The sequence below is a fragment of the Canis lupus genome, chromosome 28 (assembly GCF_003254725.2).
Source record: "Canis lupus dingo isolate Sandy chromosome 28, ASM325472v2, whole genome shotgun sequence".
Taxonomy (NCBI): domain Eukaryota; kingdom Metazoa; phylum Chordata; class Mammalia; order Carnivora; family Canidae; genus Canis; species Canis lupus.
The window spans coordinates 19,231,275-19,257,247 of NC_064270.1; the positions used below are offsets into that span (position 1 = coordinate 19,231,275).

At 41.7% G+C, this 25,973-nt stretch overlaps 1 protein-coding gene across 5 annotated transcripts in view; it reads right to left on the reverse strand.

Annotated features, from left to right (window-relative positions):
• Window positions 1-25,768, reverse strand: part of SORCS1 (sortilin related VPS10 domain containing receptor 1) — a 514,957-nt gene extending 489,189 nt beyond the window's left edge. For 4 of the 5 annotated variants that reach the window (XM_025467149.3, XM_025467150.2, XM_025467145.2 and 1 more), the window contains exon 1: window positions 25,196-25,765. In XM_025467149.3, the coding sequence (XP_025322934.1) occupies window positions 25,196-25,765 (570 nt within the window). Of the gene's footprint in view, window positions 1-25,195 lie in introns of all 5 variants that reach the window. The other variant, XM_025467148.2, reaches the window with a different exon arrangement.
• Between the last annotated feature and the right edge of the window lie 205 nt (window positions 25,769-25,973).

Genomic DNA, 25,973 nt, shown 5'->3' on the forward strand with positions numbered 1-25,973 from the left:
ATAAACTCCTTCCAAGGTTGATGGTCTACACTACTCACCAAGTTTTGCCAGTCCCTCCTTTTAAGATGAGCAAATAGAAACATCAATTCATATTTACATTTTACTTCTCAAGTAGACCAGGCACATTCTGAGAATCATGTATCTTTTTTGAAATCTTAGACATTACTTTTAACATTAAAGATTACCAGGACAATTTGATTGATGGTTCATGGGTACCTTTCAGCATGTGCAAAAACACATCCTTTAATTTCAGATTCCGCATTTAAAACAAAGACCACAGTTTAAGCAACAAACGTGCCAGGCTCCTGAGACGTGGAAACCTTAATGCCTCTATTTGCTCCATGCTCTGTGCTGTCTTTGAAAAGACTAACTCCCATGAAGAGGCCAGACAAGCATTCATTGCTACAAGACTCAGTCCTAAGGCCAAAAGTGTCCCTTCCCTACACTTCCCACTCTTTTCCTTTTCTCAAGCCACACAAGACATAGCTTTGCATGAGAGAGAAATTCCTTTGGTGCCAAACACATGAGGGTAAACAAAATCCATCTCCCCTGGCAAAGTTTCTCCAATCTAATTTGTGTAATTACCTATCTCCCTAATGATGTGCTTGTTTACAGATTAAAGCTATGAATCTAAGCACAGAAATAAGATTAAATCTTATGAATTAAATTCTCATTTGCTTAAATCATCTGGATATTCTTTCTTGAAAAGAAATTGCAGGTAGAAAGGAGGACATTTAAGTTGCTGGTTTTAGAAAAATACATACAAACATAATTTTTAAAATTAGACACCAAGCTGATAATAGGCAGAGGTATACACTTAGTCTTAGCCTTGCTGATGTAAGATGAGCTTATCTGGAAAGCCTGGGGGTGGGGGAACCAAAACAAAATACAATTTCCATTATTGTTGTTTATCCTTCTAAAATCTTTCCAAATAAAGTAAGGACACTCCCACCTAGACCCTGTGGTCTGCCCTTGAAATCAGTTGGTGACTTAGCAGTGAACTCCCAGTAAATCCTAGCAGACACAAATGAGAGGGCAAGGAGAGAGAGAGAAAGAGGAGAGGAAAGATAGAGGGAAAAATGGAAAGTATACCTTTAAAGGCATAGTCTGGCCTTCACACATATACACCAAGACTTCAGAATTAGCGAAGTCTGCATGCATGAGGCTCTTCCATCACCATCCAGAACATAAAATGTAATCAATCCTTATGGACTAATCTTTTGGCAGGATTTTTTTTTGAACTATTTCTAGTGATGGCACAGTCCTTTCTGAAAAATCTGTAGTCACCGAGACATGATAATAATAGCCCAGACATAAAGCTAAAAATTATAACTGGCAGGTATTCGGAATCTCCACCCACCTAACCCAGCACAAAGTGCTTCATATGCATTCTCTCATTCATCTCTCACAACACTTCTGTGAGGTCACCATTATCAACCCCATTTTGAATGTGAAGAAACTGAGGGGTAATATATTTTTTTTGGATCTGACTTCAAAGGCAATGGCAATGAAAGCAAAATAAACACATGGGACCATATTAAACTAAAAAGCTTCTGCACAGTGAAAGAAACCATCAACAAAATTAAAAAGGCAATTTTCTGAATAGAAGATATTTGTAAGTACGTTATCTGCAAAGAAGCAAATATCCAAAATATATAAAATATATAAAGAACCCAGACAACTCAATAGCAAGTACAAAACCTATGCAATCAAAAAGTAGTCAGAGAGTCTGAATAGATATTTTTCCAAAGAAGACATAGAAATGACCAACAGATACATGAAAAGATGTTCAATATCACTCATCTGTAGGGAAATACAAATCAAAACCCAATGAGGTATCATCTACACCTGTCATAATGGCTTATCATTAAAAAGTCAAGAAATAACAGGTATTATTGGAGAAGTTGTGGAGAAAAGGAACCCTTTTACACTATTAGTGGAAACATAAATGGGTAGAGCTACTTTGGAAAATTGTATGACGGTTCCTTAAAAATTACTGGATGAATATATATATATATATATATATATATATATATATAATAGTTTCTTTATTCATTCATATATATATATATATATATATATATACACACACACACACACACATACACAATGGAATATAATTAACCAGACTTACTGTGGTGACACTTTGTATGTGATGCTATGCAATATTGAATTTTGTTGTACCCTAAAACTACTATAATGTTATATACCATTTTTACCTCAATAAATAATGAAAATAAAAAATGTGCTATGTTAAAAGTTGTTAAAATTCAAACTTCTAATTTCATGACATGCAGTTTAGTAAGACTAAATAATTAATCAATAATTCCATACTATCATTTTTGTGGTTTGCTTCTTTGTGGCTGACTTTTAAGTGTTGAGTTTTCAAATAAATGAACATATATTCATTTTTCTTAGACCATGTTGTCACAGACTGAGTTAAAGCTCTGAATGTTCTCAGTGAATGCTTATAATGTTACTTTTTAAGGAAAATGCATTCTACAATTGCTTTAAGTAGAAACTCTTCTGTTATAAAGGTCTGTTGTCTCATCGACCTTTGTGATATGGGAAAAAATATATATATGCACATATGTATATATTCCTGTAACGAATTATCAAGACATCTATAGGTACATTCTCTCAAAGGTCTTTCAATGTCCCAACAGCTAACATGTGTGGTACTTAAGTTTGGACTAGTATTGCTCAAAATGCTTTGCATGTATTATCTCTGGTAAGACTCAGAGAAATCTAGGTGGATGTTTCATTTTATGGGTGAAGAAGAGAATCTCTTGGAGAGAGTAAGTGACCTATCCAATGTTGCCCAACTAGGAAATGGCAGAACCAAGAATCCAAAGAATGGCAGAAGCAAGAATCCAAACCAAGTCCAAATTACATCATCAGTATTTTGAACTCTTTGTAAAAATCAAAAGCATCCACTCTGAAGTCCTTCACTGCAAAATTTAGTTTAGTTTCTACAGTCTTCAGATTTCTCATCTGTAAAATGAGGGCATCAGATGAAATGACCTCAGAGATCTTTCTGCTTCATAAGGGACCCAACACTTAACAACGCTCAATTACCAAAATCAGACTGGTGGAAAAGGAAGGAATAGAAGTATCTAGCAAAATATCCACAGGCACTCAAATTGAGTTCCCAAGAACCTGTACAGATAATCCTTTGGGAAAACTTTTATCTTGACCACTTTTCCAGAGACGGACATCATAGAGGGGAGAGGCTCAACCATATTATTTAACATTAGAACAAATTAAAATTATTACTGTCACCTTTAGGTAAAAACATAAACTTCAACATTTCCTCTTTGAGACAGCTGTTCACACTGTTACAATTCTCCAAGCCAGAACAAGCTGAGAAGGTATGCAGTGTGCCCAATAGGGATTATTGGACTATTTTTTCAAGAAGGTGGTAGTTATGTAATGCAGACTTGCTTTGGGGCAGGGCTCAGATCATTAACTCAAAATTGTTCCTGGCTCTTTATCATGTCACACAAAGAGGTTATTATTACTGTTTCTTGTCTGTGTGCATGCAAAAGTCCTAGGTAGCATGAAGTGGTGACGAGTATAGGGCAGAGGAATCCCTTGGGTTCCTAGTTAAGGGCTTAATTGGGTCTATTTTAGAGGCTGGCTGTAGCAAAGAGGAGTTTTCGCCTTTGATCACAACTCCCCAGATGCCTGGCTTCATGCTGAATACAGGAGCTTCCCCGGTACAGTCCCTGTGGCAGGTCCTGCACTTAGGGAGCTATGCTGAGGCAGCAGTGTCACTTTCTGTCTTCAATACAATCTCCCATTGGCTTCACTGAACACAGCACTATAAAAAACTCCAGTGTTCACCTTTCTGAAAAATAGCCCCATTCTTTCCCCTGACTTGCAACACAGTCCTTGACAACTTAACACACTTAAATAAAGCTTGATTCTAAGGAGACAGAAAAAGGATGGTGGAGGAGGAAGAGAGATCGGGCACCTTGTATTATCCTCCCCTGCTTTAGTCTTCCAAAGCTTTCCCATTCAACTTTGGGAAAATGGATCCTGGGGTAGCCCTCTCATTTGCCGCCTCCCAGGGACATTCACCATTGTCTTGTGGTGTTCTGATGTAGCAGAAGTTTGGGAGGAGGAAAGATATTAAAATGTGAGCCCAGGAGATAAGGATTCTAGGAGAGCTCCCACCGAGGACTGCTATCATGAATCCTACTGGAGGTTGTGTGGGAAGCTTGAATTTTGTGGGATAGAGAACCTGCACTGCAAGAAGCAGCTAAGGCCATTAGTGCTATTCTTACGAAAATTTCCAATCATGCTCAGAAGAAGGCATTTTAAATCATCTCATTAGCTGACATTTCTCAAGCATTACCTGTGACAAGGGCACTACATTAGGCACAGGGACTAGAGGAATATAGATGTCATCTGTTTGTTAGAACTGCCTAAAATTAACTTGAATATTTACTAAACACCACTTGTATGCTCAGCAGATTTATCCATAGCCTATATTTATATACTACCTGTTTAGTGAGCTATATTAAAATGTTTTAGCATGGTTCAAATCCATACTCTCTATCCCTACAAAGTCCTCTCAATCATTAGTACTTGAGAGTAAATTCCAGTTTCACCTGTGGCTCCTCTCCCAGGTCTTCCTAAATACCATTTCAAATCCTTCTTACCATTAGATCACAGGTAGGATCACATTTATAGGTCTGTAGAATGGACAAGATCTTGGCTATTGCCCTGTCTGACATTTCCATTTCAGAAGGGAGAAAGTAAACCCAAAGAACTAAAATGAGTCACATCAGGTATCCAGAAATTTATGATGGAAGTAGGGTCACACCTGGGCTTCCTGAAGTCTACCACAGGTCTCTCTCTAGCTGGCTTCTGGCTTCTTGCATTGCTGAGGTCATACATGTTATGTTTCCAAAGATGAAGGCTGAAGTAATAACAGACAAAAGGTATCACTATTGATCACACACATTTTGTGACACACTGTGTGTGTTGGCCCTGCCCTCTGTAGTGTTATATTGAAAAGTTATGTGTAAAGGTCATAAGGCACATATTAGCACCCACAGTCAGGTACTCAGCTGTTCACACAGTGCCTCACAAATGTGCTCAATGGACTAGTGAGTTCTGTAAGGAGCTTTCTAACCAGGCCCACTTTCTCCAATGTTTCTTCCATCCAATTCATTATCACCATGTTTCTTCTTCCAAACTGAAATGCTGATCATATCACTGCCTAAAATGTTCAGAGTGGTACCCATTCAGAACATAGTAGGTTTGGTTTAAAAGACCCTTAAGGATATGATGGTTTGCTTTGCAAGACCCTTCAGGATATGATGCTAGCTTGCTCCTCTGGCCTCATCTCCTTCCTGCATCTCCTACACGATGCCAGTGGCTCTCCCTACCCTTCATGGTCTGTCCCCTCTGGGACCTCTGAGCTGCCACATGCACCAACCCTTGCTGCTTCACCTGAAAATTCCCATTTATCCTTTTTATTTACCAGGGACATGATGTGTTACCTCTTTTTGGAAGTTTTTGCTGATGTCATCACCTCACCCATCGCCTTTCTGGCTAGATTATTCTCCCCTGTAAATACCTGTATATGGCACTTACCAAAAGTATTTTAACTATGTATCTTCCCCCTTAGACCGTGAGCCACTTGAGAAGAGGACTACTTCTGTATTCTCAGCCATAATAGAAAATTAAGCACGTGTAAGGTTTGTGTGATGCTACAACAAAAGGCAAAAAGTTAGAAAATATAAAACAAAACCGGAAGGTAACCCAGTCCATATTTTCAACTATCACTCTCTCCTTCCTCTTATAAGCTTTTATTAACCACAGATGATGTTCCTGAGTATCAGAATGGTCAGCTACAGAGCTAGGCACACACATTGGCCCCATCTCTTCATATAAAGGGATATACCCACGTGGAGTATTGCCTGAGTTTAAAGAGAACATAATCCTGCAGCAGTTAACTTGTCTCTCCCAAACAAATAAGAGCCCTTGGTCTTGCCCAGGTGGGCATGTAGCAGTTGAGCGGCTGAAGCCCACAGCAAGAGCTAGGTTCAGCACTGCCTCACAGGGAACAGCTCCACCTGCTGAATCCCTCCCTATTTCTCTCCCCATTCAGCACAGCGTTCCTCTAACCTGCGTAGCTGTGTTCACATTTTTTTGAGAAACAGTAGCTTCAGAGAGGGGAGAAAGGCATTTTGCATTCAGTTGGAGGATTATAAGGATATATGTGTGACAAATAATCACACCACTCCTTGAAAAAGAGAAAAAAAATAAATGGTTACGTCAATATGCCAAGACTTTCTGTAGGGCCTCCTTTAAAGAATTAAGCTATCAGGGTGCATGGTGCTATTTAATCTACCTCCCTCTTCAGCAAGGTGGTGATAATCTCTATCTTCCCGTGGATAAAGGGGGAGGTATGAAAGCGTTCTGATTTCTCTACTCATATCCATCACCAAACAATGTGATAAACACCGATGTGAGTGGGAGGTGGTGTTAAAACACAGGCAAGCAATGAGTAAAGCAGATTGTTTGGTAGGAAAATCATGGGCAAACACATTAGGCATTTCTGGCTGGTACAAGATATTTGAACTACCAGGGATAGCGAAGTGAAAGTTGCTGAATTAAATCACCTACAAGAAAATGAGACTGGAGAAAGGCCAGAAACCAGCAACTTATGGGAAGGAAACATTTTGTCAGTCATCCCAGACAGGCATATTGCAGAAATCGTCTCGTCTAAAGGATGTGAAACTCATTTACTATCCTGGTTTTCTGTCTGGACTGCAGTCCAAATATTGCATTTTAAGAAACTCTGTCCAACAAAAAATCACTGTGCAGGAAAATTAAGTAGCACGCACCAAGTGTTTTAACAAAGAAAAAGAATAGGTCTTAACTAGAAACCCATGATTTTGCAAGCAATTTAGCGTAAGTAAAATGTAAGCAGACCTAAAAATAAGGAAGTCCATTAAAGACACAAAAAAGTTGGCTATAGGGTAGTTTTAATAATAGATCAAGGTCAGACAATTCAAATGTGTTCTGATTGAATTAGGGCCACTTAGCTGTTAGGATGAAATACAGAAGTTGCATACAACACTATCTAGTTTAAACAGTCCCTGATTTAGAGAAAGAAATTAAGGACTCCTTCTTAAATAGAAAGTAACATTCTTCAAGTAAAACAAGGAAAACTACTTCAAGAAGAAATAACCTTAAAATTTTTGCTAAATAACTGTCACTTTAGGTCTACCTTTAAAAAAAGATTACATTTATTTATTTGAGAGATAGTGAGCACACAAGCAGGGGGAGCAGCAGAGGAAGAGGGAGAAGCAGGTTCTCCACTGAACAGGGAGCCTGACAGGGGCTCAATGCCAGGACCCTGAGATCATGAACTGAGCTGAAGGCAGATGCTTAACTGAATGAGGCACCCAGGCTCAGCTCTACTTTTAATTCAGTGCTATAGCTACTGCTGCATTTGAAGCAGTTTTATCATTTTTTCCCATCTATAGAGAAAATGTTTGCTTAATCACATAACTCAGGCAAGTAGTTTTGTTTTCATTGAAAAGCAGCCCTATAGTTTATTATATACCTATATAATAGAATTTGCCTCAAACTCAGAAAACAAAGCAGAGACACTGAACAAGATTGTCCAGTTATTGGTATAAGTATGGCTGATGATTTAGATATGAAGGCAGAAGCAGAGATGTGTATGTGTTTATAAACGTCCTTCACACCCACACCCACACCCAAACACTAATATGCCAAAGTCCATGACAAAGAGAACCCCTAAGTGTTTATATCTCTCTAGACAAAGATTTCTGTGAATACATTTTAGCCATGACAACCAGAACTCTACCTGTTGCCTAATAATGTTCATATCATTAAAAAATGTTTCTCCCACAATTCTTTTCAATTAACTACCAAGGAATGAGTAAGCCTTAGGAGTTCTGAAAAGTCTACCTCTCAAAAGGAGTCCTGGATCATAATCTTTTAAATCCTACAGAGAGTCTATGGATGAACCACCAAGCTCTAAGTACATGAAGGGTCAAGACAATTACTGATTTAATCATGAACAAATTCCCAGAACCTGGCATACACCTAATATGCATTAGGCACATGATAAATGATGATTTACAACTTGAAGAAGTTGAAGCTACTTAAAGATGAAATATCATAGTGTCCCCAATGCAGTAGAATATAATGGCAAAGAGCTGAGTTTTTTAAACCATTAGCTGTCTAGATTGAAATCCCAATTCTACCTTTTGCTATCCTAATGACCTTGAGTGGGTTATTTAACCTCCCATTTTTCAGTTTCTTATTTCTAAAATGGGGTAATGACATTGCCTACTTCCTTTTGCTGATATGTGTCTTACCAAGAATAGTGCCCGGCACACTGTAAACAGTAAGCGTTGGTTATTATTTTATCAACTTTTGCCTAAGTTCTCGATACATAGCCGTCCTTACCTACCTTTAATTGAAAATTGAATTCCCACTATGTCCAGACTCACTTGGGAAATCCACTAACACCTTCGGGTCACTGTGCCTGAGAAAACATGTCCGTTAATCCACAATTCTTTTCTCATTGTCACAGTGCTCTCAGTTCTCAGCTGTCTATTATTACAATGCAATTTTATTTCTCACAATGCAATATGCCCTCACCATTTCTCAAATGCTCTGGCCTTGCTGAGACTTCTGTATCATGGGGGCTGGTTCTCAATCCAGCTCCTTAAATTAGGAGCATGAAGTTATTTTCTCCCTCAGGCCTGAGGCAATGCTAGCCCCTACCAGCCATCAGCACATCCTGGCAGCAAGAACATCAGACTTCATTAAGACACAGCCCTACCCCACCTGCTATGAGGAGGCTGTGACTCCAACACAATTTGATTTATTTGGTTTGAATCTATGCTCTCTTTCTTGATCTCTCTCTGTGTGTCTGTCTGTCTAATTTTGGGTCATTTTACTTGAATTCTGTGGATGAGCCAATTCAGATAATTTATACTTCATGAATCAAGACAGTAAAAATATCCAGGTAGCCCAACATTAGGTGTCTCAATGTTGACCAGTAACCTTCCCTATCAAAAAAGGCCAATAAAATGATCCTATACTGCTTTAGTGTTCTGATATTTTAGTTTTAAAAGATTTCTTTGAGAGAGAGAGAGAGAGAGAGTGTGTGTGTGTGTGTGTAGAAGACGGAGAGAGACAATCTCTAGCAGAATGCCCACTGAGTGCAAAGGCCAACAAAAGACTCAATCTCAAGACCCTGAGATCACAACCTGAGTGGAGATCAAGAGTCAGACTCTTAACCAACTGAGCCTCCAGTGTTCTGATATTTTAAAGTATATTTATCAAGCACCTCCTATTTCTGATATTTTAAAGTATATTTATCAAGCACCTCCTATGTGCCAAATACTGGTACATAAAAATGAATGGTACAGAGCCTTGTCCATTGATTGGAATACAAGCCCGGGCTTAGAGAGAGACATGAAGAGAGTAACTTGGCACATAAGATCTCTTCTCATAAGATTTAGGTGTCTCTTCTTCTTGGAAGTGTTGAAGAAACTCTCACCAAGGAGTTGATATCCAAGCAAAGACTTAAAGAATGAAATGGATTTAACTGGGCAAAAGCATGACTAATTAAGTTTCTAAGCAGAGGAAATCGCGTGACTTCCTCTCTTCCTAGGGACAGAAACAGAAAACCAAAGGTCCACGCTGGAATTGAGAATTTGCAGTGGCTAATAGTGTGTATGCCTGTAAGGCAAGAGAATCAGAGTCAAGCGACCACCCTCAAGTAACATGCAGGTAACAATTCTGGTATCATCATTGTGCTCTGCTACTCACACACTCTCAAATCTCCTCAAACAGGGGATGGCAAACCTTTCCCAAAAAGGCAAAGAGCATAAATATTTTAGATATTATGAGCTATGTGATCTCTGTCACAACTATTCAACTTTGTCATTTTATGTTTCAACTTTGTTCACTTTTGCACAAAATCACCCAATACACAATATGTAAGTAAATACATAGGGTTGTGTCCAAGAAAACGTTATATCAAATAATTTTCAGGTATCACAACCTATTCTTCTACTTTTTATTTTTCTCAGCCATTTAAAAATGTAAAAACCATTCTTATCTCGTGGGCCATGCAAACACAAGTTCAGGCCAGATTTGGCCCATGGGTCATAGTTTGTTTACCCTGCCTTAAACAAACTACCTCAAATGCTACATGTGAAGAAGATAAATTACTGTCTCTCCCTCAAATGGTAATTAATATAAGTGTTGCTTCTTTACAGATATTTTCAAGACCTACATTCATTCATTCATTTTTTTCTTCCAATATATTATTTAAATTCAAGTTAGTTAACATATAGTGTAGTATTGGTTCCAGGCGTAAAATTTAGTGATTCCTCACTTACATGTAACACCCTATGCTCATAACAACAAGTGTCCTCCTTAATGCCTATCACTCATTTAATGCATCCCACTGCCCACTTCCCCTCGAGCAAACTTCAATTTGTTCCCTATAGTTGAGAGTCTCTTAAGGTTTGCCTTCCTCTCTGTTTTAATCTTATCTTTCCTTCCCTTCCCCTATGCTTATCTGTTTTGTTTCTAAAATTCTACATAAGAGTGAAATTATGTGGTATTTATCTTTCTCTGACTTATTTCACTTAGCATTATATACTCTATTTCCATCCACGTCATTGCAAGATTTCATTCTTTTTGATGGCTGAGTAATATTCCATTATACACATCTTTATCTACTCATTAGTCAATGGACATTTGGGCTCTTCATAATTTGGCTATTGCTGATAGTGCTGCTATAAACATTGGGGTGTATGTGTCCCTTCAAATTACTATTTTTGTATTCTTTAGATAAATATCTAGTAGTGCAATAATTGCTGGGTCATAGAGTAGTTCTATTTTTAACTTTTTGAGAAACCTCCATACTGTTTTCCAGGGAGGCTGCACCAATTTTCATTCCTACTAATAGTGTAAGAAAGTTCTCCTTTCTCTGCATCCTTACTAACATCTGTTATTTCCTGAATTGTTCATTTTAGCCAATTTTGACATGCATGATATGGCATCTCACCGTGATTTTGATTTGTATTTCTCCGATGATGAGTGATACTGAGCACTTTTTCATGTGTCTGTTAGCCATTTGTATGCCTTCTTTGGAGAAATGTCTGTTCATGACAAGACCTACATTTAGTTTGAGCAAGAGGTACTTGGGTATTTCCTTAGTTGATGAGCTTTTAAGGCAAATACAATTTTTCCTTCTCCTTTTCCTAAGATTTTAATCTAAATTAAATAAATATCAAGGAAACGCTTACAGGAAATGAGGCTTAGGTGACTCACAGAACTTGTCTTGTCCATTTAGGCTGCTATAACAAAATACCACTGACTGGGTGGCTTATTAATAGCAGACATTTCTTTCTCACAGTTCTGGAGCCCAGGGAGTTTAAGATCAAGACATAATAAAATCCAGTGTCTGGTGAAGGCCCACTTCCTGGTTCCATAATTGGCAGCTTCTTGCTGTGTCCTCACATGGTAGAAAGGGCAAGGGAGTTTCTTAGGTCACTTTTATAAAGGCACTAATCCCATTCATGAGGGTTCCATCTTCATGACCAAATCACCTCCCAAAAGCCCTACCTCATTGAGGGTTAGGTTTCAACACATGAATTGCCGGGTGGTGGTGGGGGGCACATTCAGACCACAGTAGAGTTCATCTTACACTTTGGGGATAGTCATTCATATGTCACAAGGCATATTTATTATTAGCTGAAAAGCACATTTTCAAGTCATTTCTGTCTGAATATGATGAAATTCCTGAGTCATTGAATTGACTACAGCAGCTTCAAAAGTCTAGGCAAAAATTCCTTTTTTTTTTTTAAGGCAAAAATTCCTAAGTCACAAGTCCGAAAGCCAGATCTGGACTTTGCAACATCATCTTAAACCACAGTCTGATTTAGAGTCATGTGCACAGAAAACTCAAAGACCACAGAAATGTCCCTTCAACCACTCATAGGCTGGTGAGCCAATGCTGAGAGCACATCGCCCTTTATCTCTGACCATGCCTTTCCTTACCTGCTATCCTTTTCTGTTCTTTTTTCATTTTTCTTCTTTGTGTACAAGAATGAAGAAAAGGGATCAACCAATTAAAGGCTAAACTTATTCCTATATATTTATATATATATTCTTCCTCCTATTTGTAAGTTATACTAGTTCAGTATGGATAACACAGATATGCATTCTCTTACTGCCTGGAATAATAGTGCTATCCTAAGGGCTGATCATCGAACTCACCCTAATGCACCCAGTTCCCCATACAGATTTGGGAAGCATTCCCAATAAAATGACAGAAACACCCACTTTTAACTCTTTAAAGGCAGAAACATATAGAATAGCCCGGAAAAAAATCCCATCACTGCCTAATCAAATTCTCCTGTGTATAGAGAAGATAGCCATAAGATTTTGTGTTTGTGTGTGAGAGTGTGTGCATCTGTGCACATAAATGTACTAGCATACATGGGTACACAAAGATTCGGGGGGAAAATTTACCCTTTGGGAAAATCAGGTTCCTTTTGTTAGTGTGAGTTCAAGAACTTAATAGGACTTTTTAAACTAGGGACTCTAATCTGATATTTAAACATATTGTAAGCCTTGGTTTGAAATATCTTGGGCACAGAGATGACGAAGAAAGAGAGTGCCATCCTTGTCACACCATGTCGACTGTGCTAACAACCTAAAATGAATCCAAGACCTAAGATCTGGGTAGTTTAAAATAGGCAGGACTAGTCTTTCCTCCTGCCTGGTCCTATTCCGTCTGCGAAACTCCTCATCTTGTATAAAGACCAGCCTAAATGTCACCTCCCTTTAAAGCCTTGCCTCCCACTCTCAGGAAAAATTAGTTGTTCCCTGTTCATCTTTGCTCCCATAGCACTTTGAACAAAACTCTATTACAGCTATTATGTACTTATCATACTAAATTGCAATCTATCTGTTTATGTGTCTGTCTATTTCCACCAGAATATTCACCCTCAAGGGTAAAGGTCAGGTCTTATTCATCTTTGTATTCTCAGCACTCAGCACAGTGCTGACACAACAGCCACTTAAAGCATGTTTTAGTATTTTTATTATTAAAGAAATGCATGCCCATGTTAAAAATTCAAAACAGCACAGACTGGTATAAAAGGAATGGTTAAAAGTTGCCTTCCCAGCATCCAGACCATCAGTTCCATTTCCTACAGGAAATCACTCTGAAGACATGCTTAAAAATGGATAAATACTACATGCACCCCTTCCAGCCCACACCCAGCTGACCAACATGCATGACTCTCAGAGCTGCCACATACGCAAGAGTGGCTGGCTTCACTGGCAACATGACAGGGCTGGGTAGGAACCCCCACCCAGGGCAAAGGCCAGAGAAGTGCTGTCTCTACAGGACAAGGGTGCCATCAGACTAGGACTCAGTTCTACTCCTGCACTCTTTGGGTTGATAGTGAATTCACTCCACCCACTGACACATTTTCCTCTCTATTTCATCTCTTTCTCTCTTTCTGTGATTTATTCCAGTGCTTCCGTTCCTCTGTTTATAATTCTGTCTTTGTCTATCTGCCTTTCTGTCTCTGGTCTGTCTGTGTCTTGCCTCATCTTCTCCTTACCCTGTTCCTTCTTGGTCTATCTCTGATGTCTCAGTTTTGCTCTATGTCTTTCTCTCTGCTTTTGTAAGGATCTCATATGTCTCTCCCTCTCCCTCTTATTCTCTCATTCCCTCCAGTTCTCTGCTTCTACTGTCTCTCTGTCTCTTTCCTGGGTTTCTTTCTCTCTCTCCTTGTGCTCTGGATGTTCTTCCACTCAGCTCTCACAATCAGTGAACATCTTTACAGCAATGTCTAATATTCCACTTTTGAGAGCAGAGATGTAAGTGTTGTACATGTTCAGTGCTTCAGCCTCAGTGAGCATATGGAGACGCATGGGGATGCACACATCTATTATATCTGTGCTCGTATGTACATATATGATTTAGAGACGGAGACTGAGCTCAAGACAGAGACTGAGATTTAAAATGAAATCCATGCTCTTTTATTGGAGACAAGAGGCTACCAGAATTTCTGGCAGGGGTTGGCAGTCAGGTTGGTGAAATTACCTCCAGATCTCTCGTTCTGGAAGCAGCAAGGGGGTAAACAAAAGGCCTGGTAGCCCCTGCTGCTGCTCACTCTGAAGAGAGACACAGAGTGATCTTGCTGCTTTTCAAAAACCCTGGGCAATCGCTTTCTCCCAACATCAGTGATTGGAAGCAAATCAGGAAACTTGAACGTGGGCTCTTTGTTTCGTTCAGTTGCCGGGAATTCAGTTCTAATGAGGCCAAGTTCAAAATCTCGCTTGCTCACTTTTGTTTTGTTTTTTTCCATTTTTCAAATAACTTTAAAAAAATAACTCAAGCAATGCATGTTTATTGAGAAACAACAAAAGCAAAACTATGGACAAGTGAAAAACATTACCTATAAACCCAACATTCATTATAATCACAGAACATTTTGAATCACACCCTTCCTCTTATTTTTTTAACAGAAGTGGTATTTTACAGTATATAATAAATTTTTTAAAGTACTGAGCCCCTCCCATGTGCAGGTATATTTCTAGGGGCTTGAGATATTTGACGGAACAACACAGACCAAAAAACCCCGATTTCATATGGCTTATATTTGTACTATTTTGTAATCTATATTTTTCCCTTCCCAGTATTTTTGTGGGGGTTTTCCAATTCAATGTATATATTTACACAAGCAATCTTTTAGTGCCTGAATATTCTACAACATACATGAACAACATCATGGGTTGTTATTTCTAAGTGAAAAGCCATCTTCCCCATGGAAATAGCAAATAAAACACCATAGTTGCTAAGGTCTGGCCCCTAAAATGTGCCACATTGGTGCAAAGATTATTTCAAGCTGAAAATAATCAAAGCCCAAAAGACTTAGGGAAGAATTTTTGACCTTCTTCCAACTGCCCAAAAAAATTGAGATGGAGGACCTGCTCCAGGAAGGGAGCTATCACCATAGACAACATAGTATAATATGAACTAGGTGTGGGAGACAGGGAGGAAACTAGCAAGGTCTTTGTTAAAATTGCTCTCTGTGTCCTCTTGTTTCCATATAGAGCAGAAAGCATTTTGTTTACCATACATTTATTCTTTTTCATCTTCCTGTGAATTGTCCTCCTCTGCCCTCAAGTCTCATACCCCTTTCTCCTTAGTTGAAATGACATATTTATTTATACCCATCTTTGGAATCTCATGTTTATGTGGATTCCCTACATGTAAGAATTAAATTTTATTTTCTGTTGCTGTGTCTCATGTCAATTTAATCCTTGGATCAGCTAGAAGAACTTTTTTTTTTTTAAGATTTTATTTACTTATTAGAGCATTTACACATGTATGTGCATGAACAGGAGGAGGGCGAGAAGGAAAGGAAGCAGATTCCTCTCTGAGCAGGGATCCCAGGGGCGGAGCTTGATCCCAGGATCCAGGGATGATGACCTGAGCCAAAGGCAGATGCTTCACCAATTGAGCCACCCAGGTGTCCCTAGCTAGAAGAACTTTGAAGGACAGAGGAAATTTTCCCACCACCACAACAACAAATATCTAGTAAGCAAGTTGTGATACTGTGACTTTTAATAAGAAATGTATATTTTATCTTCATTTCACCTCTGGCACCAAGACCCTTGAAATTTCCTAAGTTGTGAGAGAGATGTGTTAATGAGAGGACTATGGACCACACCTAAGGATGGGGCCCGGTTGAAAGAACCACCAACCCCCTGATTGGAGGGCTGGAATTCTCAGTCCTACTCTCTAACCTCTGGAAATAGGAGAGGGACTGAAGGCTGAACTGATGGCCCATGGCCAATGATTTAATCAACCACGCCTATGTAATAAAACCTTCATAAAAACCAAAAGGACAGGGTTCCAAAAGATCCTAGGTTGGTGAACATGTGGAGATTCAGGGAGAGCAGCATGCTCAGAGAGAGCACAAAAACTCCAGGCCCTTTCTCCACACCTTGCTCAAAGTATCTCTTCCACCTGGCTATTTCTGAGTTATATCTTTTGTAATAAACTGGCAATTTAGTAAATAAAATGTTTCTCTTAAGTTCTGTAAACTTCTCTAGCAAATTAATCAAACCCAAGGACAGAGTCATTAGAACTTCTGAACTATAGCTGCCTGGTCAAAAGCAACAGGAGACACCCTGGCACCTGAATTTGGGAGGTGGAGGGTGGCAGTCCTGAGGGACTGAGCTCTTAATTGGTGAAATCTGATGCCATTTCTGAGTAGATGGTGCCAAAACTGGCTATACCACATCCTGCTGGTGTCAGAGAATTGCTTGGTGTGGAATCTCCCCCTCCCCAACACACACACACACACACACACACACACACACACACACTGGAAATTAGGTCCAGAGCCTTATTACAACTATTCTGTGCAAACAGCCAGAGACATTGAGAGGGATGACAAAAGAGTGATAAAGAGTCCTGGACTTATTATAAGAAAACAAAACTGGAATGGAAGAATGAATGTAACTGCAGAAACAGAAACAATATCAAGGGACACCTGGTCGGCTCAGGGTATGATCCCAGATCCTGGGATCAAGTCCCACACCGGGGATCCCTGCAGGAAGCCTGCTTCTCCCTCTGCCCATGTCTCTGCCTCTCTCTCTCTCTCTGTCTCTCATGAGTAAATAAGTAAAATATTTTTAAAAAGAGTATTTTGGAGGGTGCCTGGGTGGCTCATTTAATTAAGCATCTACCTTCAGCTCAGGTCATGATCTCAGGGTCCTTAGATGGAGACCCACATCAGGCTCCCTGCTCAGCAGGGAGTCTGCTTCTTCTTCTCCTCCCCGTCCCTCCTCCAACTAGGCACATGTGTGCACTCTCTCTCTCAAATAGACAAATAAAATATTTTTTTTTAACGAGCACATTTTGGGAAGGGGAAGACCTTTTGCTTTTAACCCCTCAACTCTCCCCCCAAAGACCCCAAAGCAAAAGGATCTATGGCCCATAATTTTGTGTCTCAATAGCCTCTGCTACTCAGGTTAGGGAAGATGACTAGAGGCTCAATCCATTGGCTTCAGGACACAACATGATTAGTTGGTGGTCTGATAACATGATTCTTATCAGCACTTTCTTTAGAAAATGTTCAAGTTGTCCATACTGTCACTCTAGGTTCATTAGCCAGAAGAGAGACACCAAATAGCACATCCCACGCATCCTCCCAGAATAACAGAAGACATGTATTAATAACCCCAGGAGAGCCACTCATGGGGACCGATGGCCCTTAAGGCTTTGATCAAACTGCATCACGAAACAGTTTATTACCAAGTAAAAAGTATCAGGTTACTGCTCTGAAATCAGGTTAGGACAGGGAAAACCCCGAGGTGGGGTGCTTATGCCAGGAGTTCCCCTACCATCCCTCTTCACTGACATGTGAAGTTTTCTCTAAAGAAACTCAGAACTGAACCCTTACAGAGGGTCAATGTGATCAAAGAAAAAGCTTTGGAGCCAGAAAGGGCAAAAATCAAATTTCAGCTGTGCCACCCTCTGGCTGGGTGACCTTGGGCAAGTTCCTTAAACCACAACTCCCACAACTTTAGAAAGAGGACAATAATACCTCATTTGTATTATGGTAGTGGGAGGATGGACTGAAATAATGTGATACTCTAGAATCTACTTACAGGGAAGCTGCCCACTAAATTGGTGGTTATTTATATTATTATGAAGAGGGGCTTCTATTATAATCAATATACCTTATCTGGCTCTAGAGAGCTATCATGGTGTTCAATCAATTATCCTTTGCTCACATCCCCATCCCCACTCTCAAAGTCAGAAGAAGTAGAAAAGGCAATAGCTGGTAACTCAGTTATAATCCTTGAGCAAATAAAATCCATGAGTTTCAATAGGCATCTTTCATTTTGACTACTCCTGCCCACAAATGTTGACATGCTAGCTTCCCTTGCCTGAGACCGCACTTACTATTATTTTAAACTACATGTTCTCTACATCCAACAATTAAGGAAGGGAAGAGGTGTCTATGCCCCTCTCATCCCCCAATCCGCCCCTACAACTAGCTCAGTTATAAGTAATCTGACCTCTGAAGTCCATTATCAGTGGAATATGGAGAATGGGTCTTTGCCAGACACCTTGCTTGCAGAAAGTCCCATCATCTCTCTTTGGGGTCCCCTTTGAAAAGTTTAAACACTGCCAAGGAGCATGACTTTTTATGAGACCACTTGCTCTGAAGCCCAGCATAAATAATTTGAATAGATGGGCCTAGAACTCAGGAGCTCCATGGCAAATATCCACACTTCTTCCCACATCGGCAAACATTATAGACACAGGTGCACAAGCTTCAGGCAAACAGAGAGGCTAGGATGCAGCTGTGTTCTAACTCTTGCCTGTGGAAAGCCAACGGGTGGGCCGAACCAAGAATCAGTCATAGTGTGATAAAATGCTGTCGGCAATCCTCTTCCACTAACTGACCTGCTTAATAGCAGTGCCTTGACTTCCCTACCTGAGAAATGTAGATGATATTTGTCTTTCCTATCTCATAGGCCTGTGGTGAGGGGGGAAAAAAAACTGAGGTAGGGGAAATAATATTCCAATCTTTGAAAGCTGAGGCATTTTGCAAAGGAGATGGCTATAAGTGATCTAAAGCGGTATAACAACATTCAGGAGTGCTATAGAAACAGACACAGTATCTTTTATACACATGGAAAATTTCACTTGGGATTTCCTAAGAACATTCATGTCCTTTTACTCTCTACTTACAAAGGCTCTGTTCTTGTCTTATTGCTCAGCAAGAGCCCACCTCTGTTTCTTGGCAACCATTTGACAATTCCATTCATCCCACCTGAGCAGAGCCCTGCCCCTCCAGAGTAACCATCCCACCAGCATGCTGTCCGGCTCCACCTCACACTGACCATGCCTATACCCTGCCATCCCTGTTGGCTGCTGCAGCCACACCATTTTTGCTAGTTTCCTCTCTAGGACACATGGATGCATTCTCCACCCTTTCTAGCCAGAGATACAGAAGAGTAATGGAGACATCCACAAAGACAGGGACAAATATTTTACATATGTTCAGTGACTTAGCATCAGCTGGCTGGGAGCCAGATTAACCTACCCTATGGGCAGCCCGTCCACTGATGTTTCTGACCCTTTGGGGAAAACTGTGTGTGGCAAATGTCTAGGTAAAAATGAAACAACGATGTCTCCAGCTGAGATTTAACGTTCAAATAAAGGCAATCATATCTTGAAGTGGACATACTGGTTTTATTTTCTTTTGGGGCTTGGATTATACCCAGAGTCACTGGAAGATGAATGTGTATATCTTTGCTTAAGGAATATTTTTAAAAACTATTACTAATATTAAAACTTCAGTTAAACCTAGTTTACATTTAATGTAGGCTCATTTCTTGGAATACACAGTTTAGACATCTCTATGCTTTCCCTTCAGTTACACTATCCATTCAGCTCCAAATATCCTTGTAATAATCTCCATCTCTTCACCAAAATCTACTGTCTCAAGGTCCACTTGAAGCACCTGCTCTGCAGTGAGGTTTGAAGACCACCCCAGTTTATTGATGTCTGATCCTCTTCCGAACTCCTATAGCTTGCTGTGCCCTCAGGGACACCAAGCTTCTGTCTCTTCAGGGGACTCTTTGGGTACAAGATAGAAAGGGCTCCGAGGGCACATCTATGTGCACCACTCCACACATACCTCTATTCTCAGTGTCTAACAAATATTAGGACTCAATACATGTTTGTAGAATTAAAAGTAAATATGGTAATTTGTGTAAGCTTCTTAGCACAATGCTGCCACAGGGCCATCTCTCCTTGGAGGTGAGCAATTGTTCTTTTAAATAAATTACCAAAGAATTATTAATAAATAATTCCATCAGCTTTTGTGCCTTAGTCTATGAGTTTCGGTGGGGGGGGTGGTTCTCTATAAAAAAATGTGGCTAGAGTTCCCAGAGTCAACATTCAGATCATTTCCTCTAGAAAACCCCACTAGCTATCTTAAGAGAAGCTAACTTCACAGTCTCATCCAAAGCTTTTTTTTTCTTTTTTTTTTTTTTTTTTGTTCAAAGATAGAAAGTTCCTTAACAGGAAGCTGTGATACAGTAAACATAATAAATTAGGTTTTTAGGTTTTGTTGCAAATCCGCATTGAAATGAATGCCTGCTTAGATCTCCAATGTTTTGATTTCCTATAAATAGATATACACATAAACCTTAGAAAAAGGAGGAATCATGTGAGATGAAAGGCTTGTTCTCTGTAGGTCATGGGTATGGGTCATTGTGTCATTTGTGCATCCCCAACACTCCGAGTGCACTTTACTTAAATGTAGTAGATAAAAATATCCGCAGGCTGAACAAACTAATAAATGAATTTTAACCTGTAAGGGATTTCTGTCATGCTCTGGTCTGTCTGCATCCTTTTAGAGAGGATGAAACTGAGGCCACACAATTTTAACAGGATACATTATGACTACATACCTAATTTTTTTTTTATGATAGTCACACAGAGAGAGAGAGAGAGGCAGAGACACAGGCAGAGGGAGAAGCAGGCTCCATGTACTGGGAACCCAACGTGGGATTCGATCCCGGGTCTCCAGGATGACACCCTAGGCCAAAGGCAGGCGCTAAACCGCTGCACCACCCAGGGATCCCCATATCTATTTTTTTTACACAGTCAAGACTGTAACTCGGTATTCTTCTCTGCCAATAGAGTTATTTCTGCAACAAAAAGAACAAGTAGCATTTATTAAGCATTTACTATATATCAGCCACTTCATATATGTGATGTCAAATCTTCGGGAAAAGTCTGCAAAAGACATCCTATAAAGTGAAGCTCAAAGAATTTAATTGCCTTGTTCAAGGTAGAGTGTGGCAAGCAGGAGAGCTAACATTCAAACTCAAATTTGCTTCCAAACCCACTGCCTTCCATGTCACACCATATTAACGTTCATTAATAGCATAAAGCACTGATCAGAAGGAATTATGTGGGCTTGTGAGGGAAAGCTAAAATCATTTATCATTTTACTTCATAAAAAAGGTAAAAAAATGTTTAAATGTACAAAGCAAGTGTTTATATACAACCTCTCTATAAAATCAGATTTGTAAGTAACTTAGAAAAGGAATCTATTCCTGAAGAACACCAGATCCGAGAGCTGAATGATGGCAGGTTACCTCGTGCTCAATGAATCACCAGGTGCAGATTCCATGTCTCACTAAAGATGAAGAGGTAGGCGGATAAGAGAACAACCAAATCACTACTTAAGGTAAAGAGTGCAATGTGACAGGCTCATGTTAAAGTCCTTGCTTTTCTACAAGGAGATGGGGCTGCCAGCTAAGAAAGTGCCCTCCTCCACCATCATCTGAAATCCACCCCAAGAGAGGATTATTTAAAATACCGACTCCCAAGAGGTTTGAGTTTTTCTGTCCTACCTGAAAACCTTAAAGACGGGCCAGCCACTCTGTGATGTTTAGAAGCCATATCACTCAGGGTGCCAGCCCCAAACTGCCACTGACCTTTGTTACATCTAAGTTAGCTTCCAGAGCCTCATCTTTCTTCTCTATGTAATGAGAATAAAAATATCAACTCAGGACAATTTTTTTTTTGAAAATTAAGTGAGATGATAAAACGTAGGGCAACTACCCCAAACCTGACTCAAGTTGGGACTCAGTTTATTCGCTAAGGTTAGATGGTAAACGTCAAGTGCCAGAACAACTGGAAGCAGAGAGGTAGGTGGAAATCAACCAGGCCATCATCACGGTCCATACAAATCCAGCATTCAAGTATCATAATGGCAAAATACAAGTAAAAGCCTCTGTTAACAAACCTTGTAACACCACTGCCAGTGAGAAAAGGACAAAGCAATGAACTGAAATATTCAAATTGACTCCAGCATAAAAATATGAAAAATAGATATTAACACTTGCCACTTACTTATTAACCTACCAAGGATGCTGTAAGGGTTAATAAGTGTAGCACTTTGAAATTTCTTGGAAATAAAGAATAAACACATGCCCCATCACACATGCATATATAGACAAATATGTATTTTAACAAACTGAGGATTACGGTATAAATTTAGATCAGGGCACAGCATGCCTAGGATGAGTAGGGTAGGAACAATATGTTCTTGCTTACGACACCAAGCTCATGACAAATGATTCATACCCAGCACCTTTCATGCCAAAAGATCCCCCCAGGTGTTCCACCAACTCCAGCAACACTTTCCATCAAGCTAGACTGCAGTATAGAGGAATCACATCACTCCCACGGATGAGGCAAAACAGTCATGTCTTTACACAACTGCACAAGTCCAACAGCGGAGGGGGCAGGAAGGAGAAGGGAAGGAGGCGAGAGAAATATCCAGAATTCCTCACAAGTTTGACAGGCAGCCTATAATTACCATACATCTACACCTTTAATGCAGGTGTTATTGTCATCAGAAACCCTACTTAGCAAGGCTTTTAGCTAAAGGTGAGAGAGGTTCAGAGGATGTGTATTGCCTGTGGCCCTGAGTGGGCTGGGGGCGGATGGAGTAACTGGGGTCTGACATCTAAATGTGAAGAAAATGAGAGCCCCAAGATGTTCTCCTCAGGTTTAAGTTAGTGGATTTCTTGCCCTGGGGAGAAAGAAGCCAAGTGCTGTTGAGAGATCCAAACAGGTGTCCAGTACTTGACGGTCATGACGCACTCATGTGTAACCTGGCAGGTGACGAATTGGCATGGGCCCTATCTTGGGGATGAGGAAACTCAGACTCAGAGTGCAATCAACTTGCCTAGATCAAACCACACAACAAGCAGAACTAGAACTCAAGTCCCCACACTGCTTTTCACATCACAAAGTTGCCCAGAAAACTTTTTCTGCCTTCCTTCAAAAACAACGGTTAAACTTTGTCTCTCCTGTGAATCTGAGCCAGCTTTGTTTCATGGGACCTGGATAAAGACTATTGCTCTCCCTCTAGCAGCTGCATATATATACTAAAACCCCTGCAATTTGTGTGTAAACAGGCAGGGATGGGGAGCAGGGGGGTTCTTTAAAGAATTAAATACTTCAAAGGGTAGAAATCTCACTAGCAACATGCTTTGAGCACTCAAACCTTGAACATGCACTACCTTGATTATCTGCTACATTATCTCAGACATCCCTGCATATTGCCCATCCAAGCCCTGACCCTAATAAGTCCAACTGAGCTTATAAGCATCATTAAAAAAAAAAAAAAAAAAAAAAAAAGGCTGGCAGTGCTTGGCGCCATTTCTTAAATGGAGCTTAAAATTTGCCAAAGATGTACTCTCCTTTTCCAGCTCTTTCCAAGATCTTTCAAGAGATGAGAACTAAAGTAAAGGTCTAATGGATGAGTGATATTTTACAGTTCAAATTACATTAAAAGCCAGAAATATTTTGAGTCCAATGTCCTTTACTTCTTGATACAACAAGATATAATATGTTTGATGTGTCTAAAATCTCCCTTAAAGCCAGAAGCTTTGAGTTAATCACATAAAGCAGTGTGAAAGTTATTCAATCGGTTTAAGAAGATTCAAGTTCAAATTGGGGGATTAATTTTAGTGGTTATGATATGAGAGATATGATGGTTAAGGTAAGAAATGAGGGCAAGGGTCTCCAGAACGTGAATGGAAAGAATTTCAGCTTCAATTATTTGATTAAACCATTCCTGAGAACCAGAGAAAACCATAGCCTCCGTCCGAGACCTGAATTGTAGGGAAAACCTTGCTGATGCTCTCAGGACAGAGACATCAATGCAAAAATACTATTTATCATGGTTTGCCTTAATGCAGTTTATATCTATAGACCCAAGGAACCTATAATGACAGACTATGATTTTAAAACGTTCACAACTTTCATTAAAAAGCTGACAATGAGCACAACTCACTCAGGCGGCGCTTCCCGGGGAAGGTTTCTGGCAATGACATCACAACTAAAAACATTTTGAAAGGGACCAGGCTGCACAGACTGTGCATATTACAAATACTATAATGTCAATAACCTGATGGAAGCTGAAAACTCTGATTTTTTTTTCTCCCCATTTTACCCATCCTTGGTTTGCATGTTCTTCTCGTCTGCTTAACGGCAGCTCAGAGAACTTTCCACACTTTTAAATTATCTTCGGTTATTACCATCAAAGCTAGATCTTTACTATTTCAGCTCATTCAAGTTTCCCAGGTGCGCTTTTAGCTGGAAGAGCTACCCCAGATTCCAGACACACGCAGGCTTTTCTAAAAATCTAACCCCCCCCCTCCCCCGCGACGTGGCCAAAGCTCACCGACCTGCAGCCACTCTCCCCAGTGTCACCCTCCTGGGATCCAGCAATCCCTCTGGTCCCCTCATAAAAGGGACATCTAAGTCTTTCTTTGTACTCTTCTTCTCTAGAGGAGGTCAGGCAATGGGGAAGAACAGGGGGTTGTTGTCACTGGGATATATCTGATCTTCCTGGGACTGATCATGCCGGAGAACAACCACTCATTCACAGGCTGGAAAGCCCCAGCTCTCAAAACACACTGGCTGGTGCTGTTAGAAGATGCTGGAGAGTTCCCTTCCTGAAACTTGCATCCACTTGGGCCCCAGAAACAGAGGATACATTAAGGGCACCTTAGTGTCCACTGCATATCTCTTCCTTATGGGGAAGATGGGGTGAGGAGCTTTGCAGAAAAATTAAAAGCTTACAAATAAAGTCTTCTCGATCTCGCTTGTGCTCACCCTTAAGTCTAGCAAGTGAAGGCAAAGTCACTTAAAGGAATGTCATCCTGCCTGGAAATTTAACCCATTCACCTCCACATTCAAAACACTTTCCCACCCCGCGTCCCCCCAGGTTTGCCTGGTTTTCAGCTCTTTACAGCCGAGGAGACCAGGAAATGGGGGTTTGCGTGTCCTGTTTGAAGCTTTCGGGGAGGGGGGGTCGGAGAGGACTCTGATGGTGCCACGGGTCTCCTGGTGGGTGACATTAGCTCCTAGGGGAGGTGGGCAGGGAAGACTTTAGTTTGCAGCATCTCTCAAGTCCAGGAACCCCAACCCCCCCGCCCCCCCCCCATCTCTCCATCGGATCGCACAGCCCGCCTTAACCCTTCGCCTCTTCCGCCCCCTGCCCCCTGCCGCCCCACCGCCCCATGAACTCACGCTGCTGTTGTGGCCGGACCAGTGGACCATGGCTTGGTTGTGCGCGGAGTCGCCCGTCAGCGCGAACGTGGTGCTGGTCAGCCTCAGCTCCTCCATCCGGAAGCGAGTGGCTCTGTCCGGGTCCCGCTCCGGGGTCCCGGGCTCGGGCCGCGCTCCGTCCCGCGGCGCTCCCCGGGGGCTCCGGCCCGCGCGCCCTCCGCCGCCAGCCTTGCCCCGAGCCGCTTCCCTGCGCCTCCGCCGGCCCGAGCGCGGGGCGACCTCGGCGGCCGCGCGGGAGCCGGGGGCCCGCGCCAGGGGCAGCGCTCGGTCCCCGGGGGCCACGGCGAACAGGGGGCGCCCGAGGAGGGGCAGGGGCAGGGGCAGGGGCGGCGGCCCCCGGCGAGGGGCGGCCCCCGCGGCCGCGGCCGGAGCCGGAGCCGGAGCCCAGCGCGGGGCCGGGCCGGAGGGCGGCTCGGGGCAGCGGGGGGCGCCGCCGCAGGCGCCCGGGGCGCAGAGGACCAGGAGCCCCGCGCCCGCGAGGAGCGCGCCCAGCCGGGCTGGGGAGCGGCCGCCGGCGCCAACTTTTCCCATGGCGGGAGCGGAGCGCGGCGGGGAGCGGGCCGGAGCGGCGGCGGCGGCGGCGGGCGCTCAGGACCCCAACTCCATCCAAGTTGGGGCGCGCGGGGGCGGGGGCGGGGGCGGGGGGCGGGCGGAGGCGGCGCGGGGCAGGCGGCGGCCGCTCGCCGGGCCGGGCTGGTGCCGAGCGCGCTTCGCCCCGAGCGAGCCGCCGCCGCGCGGG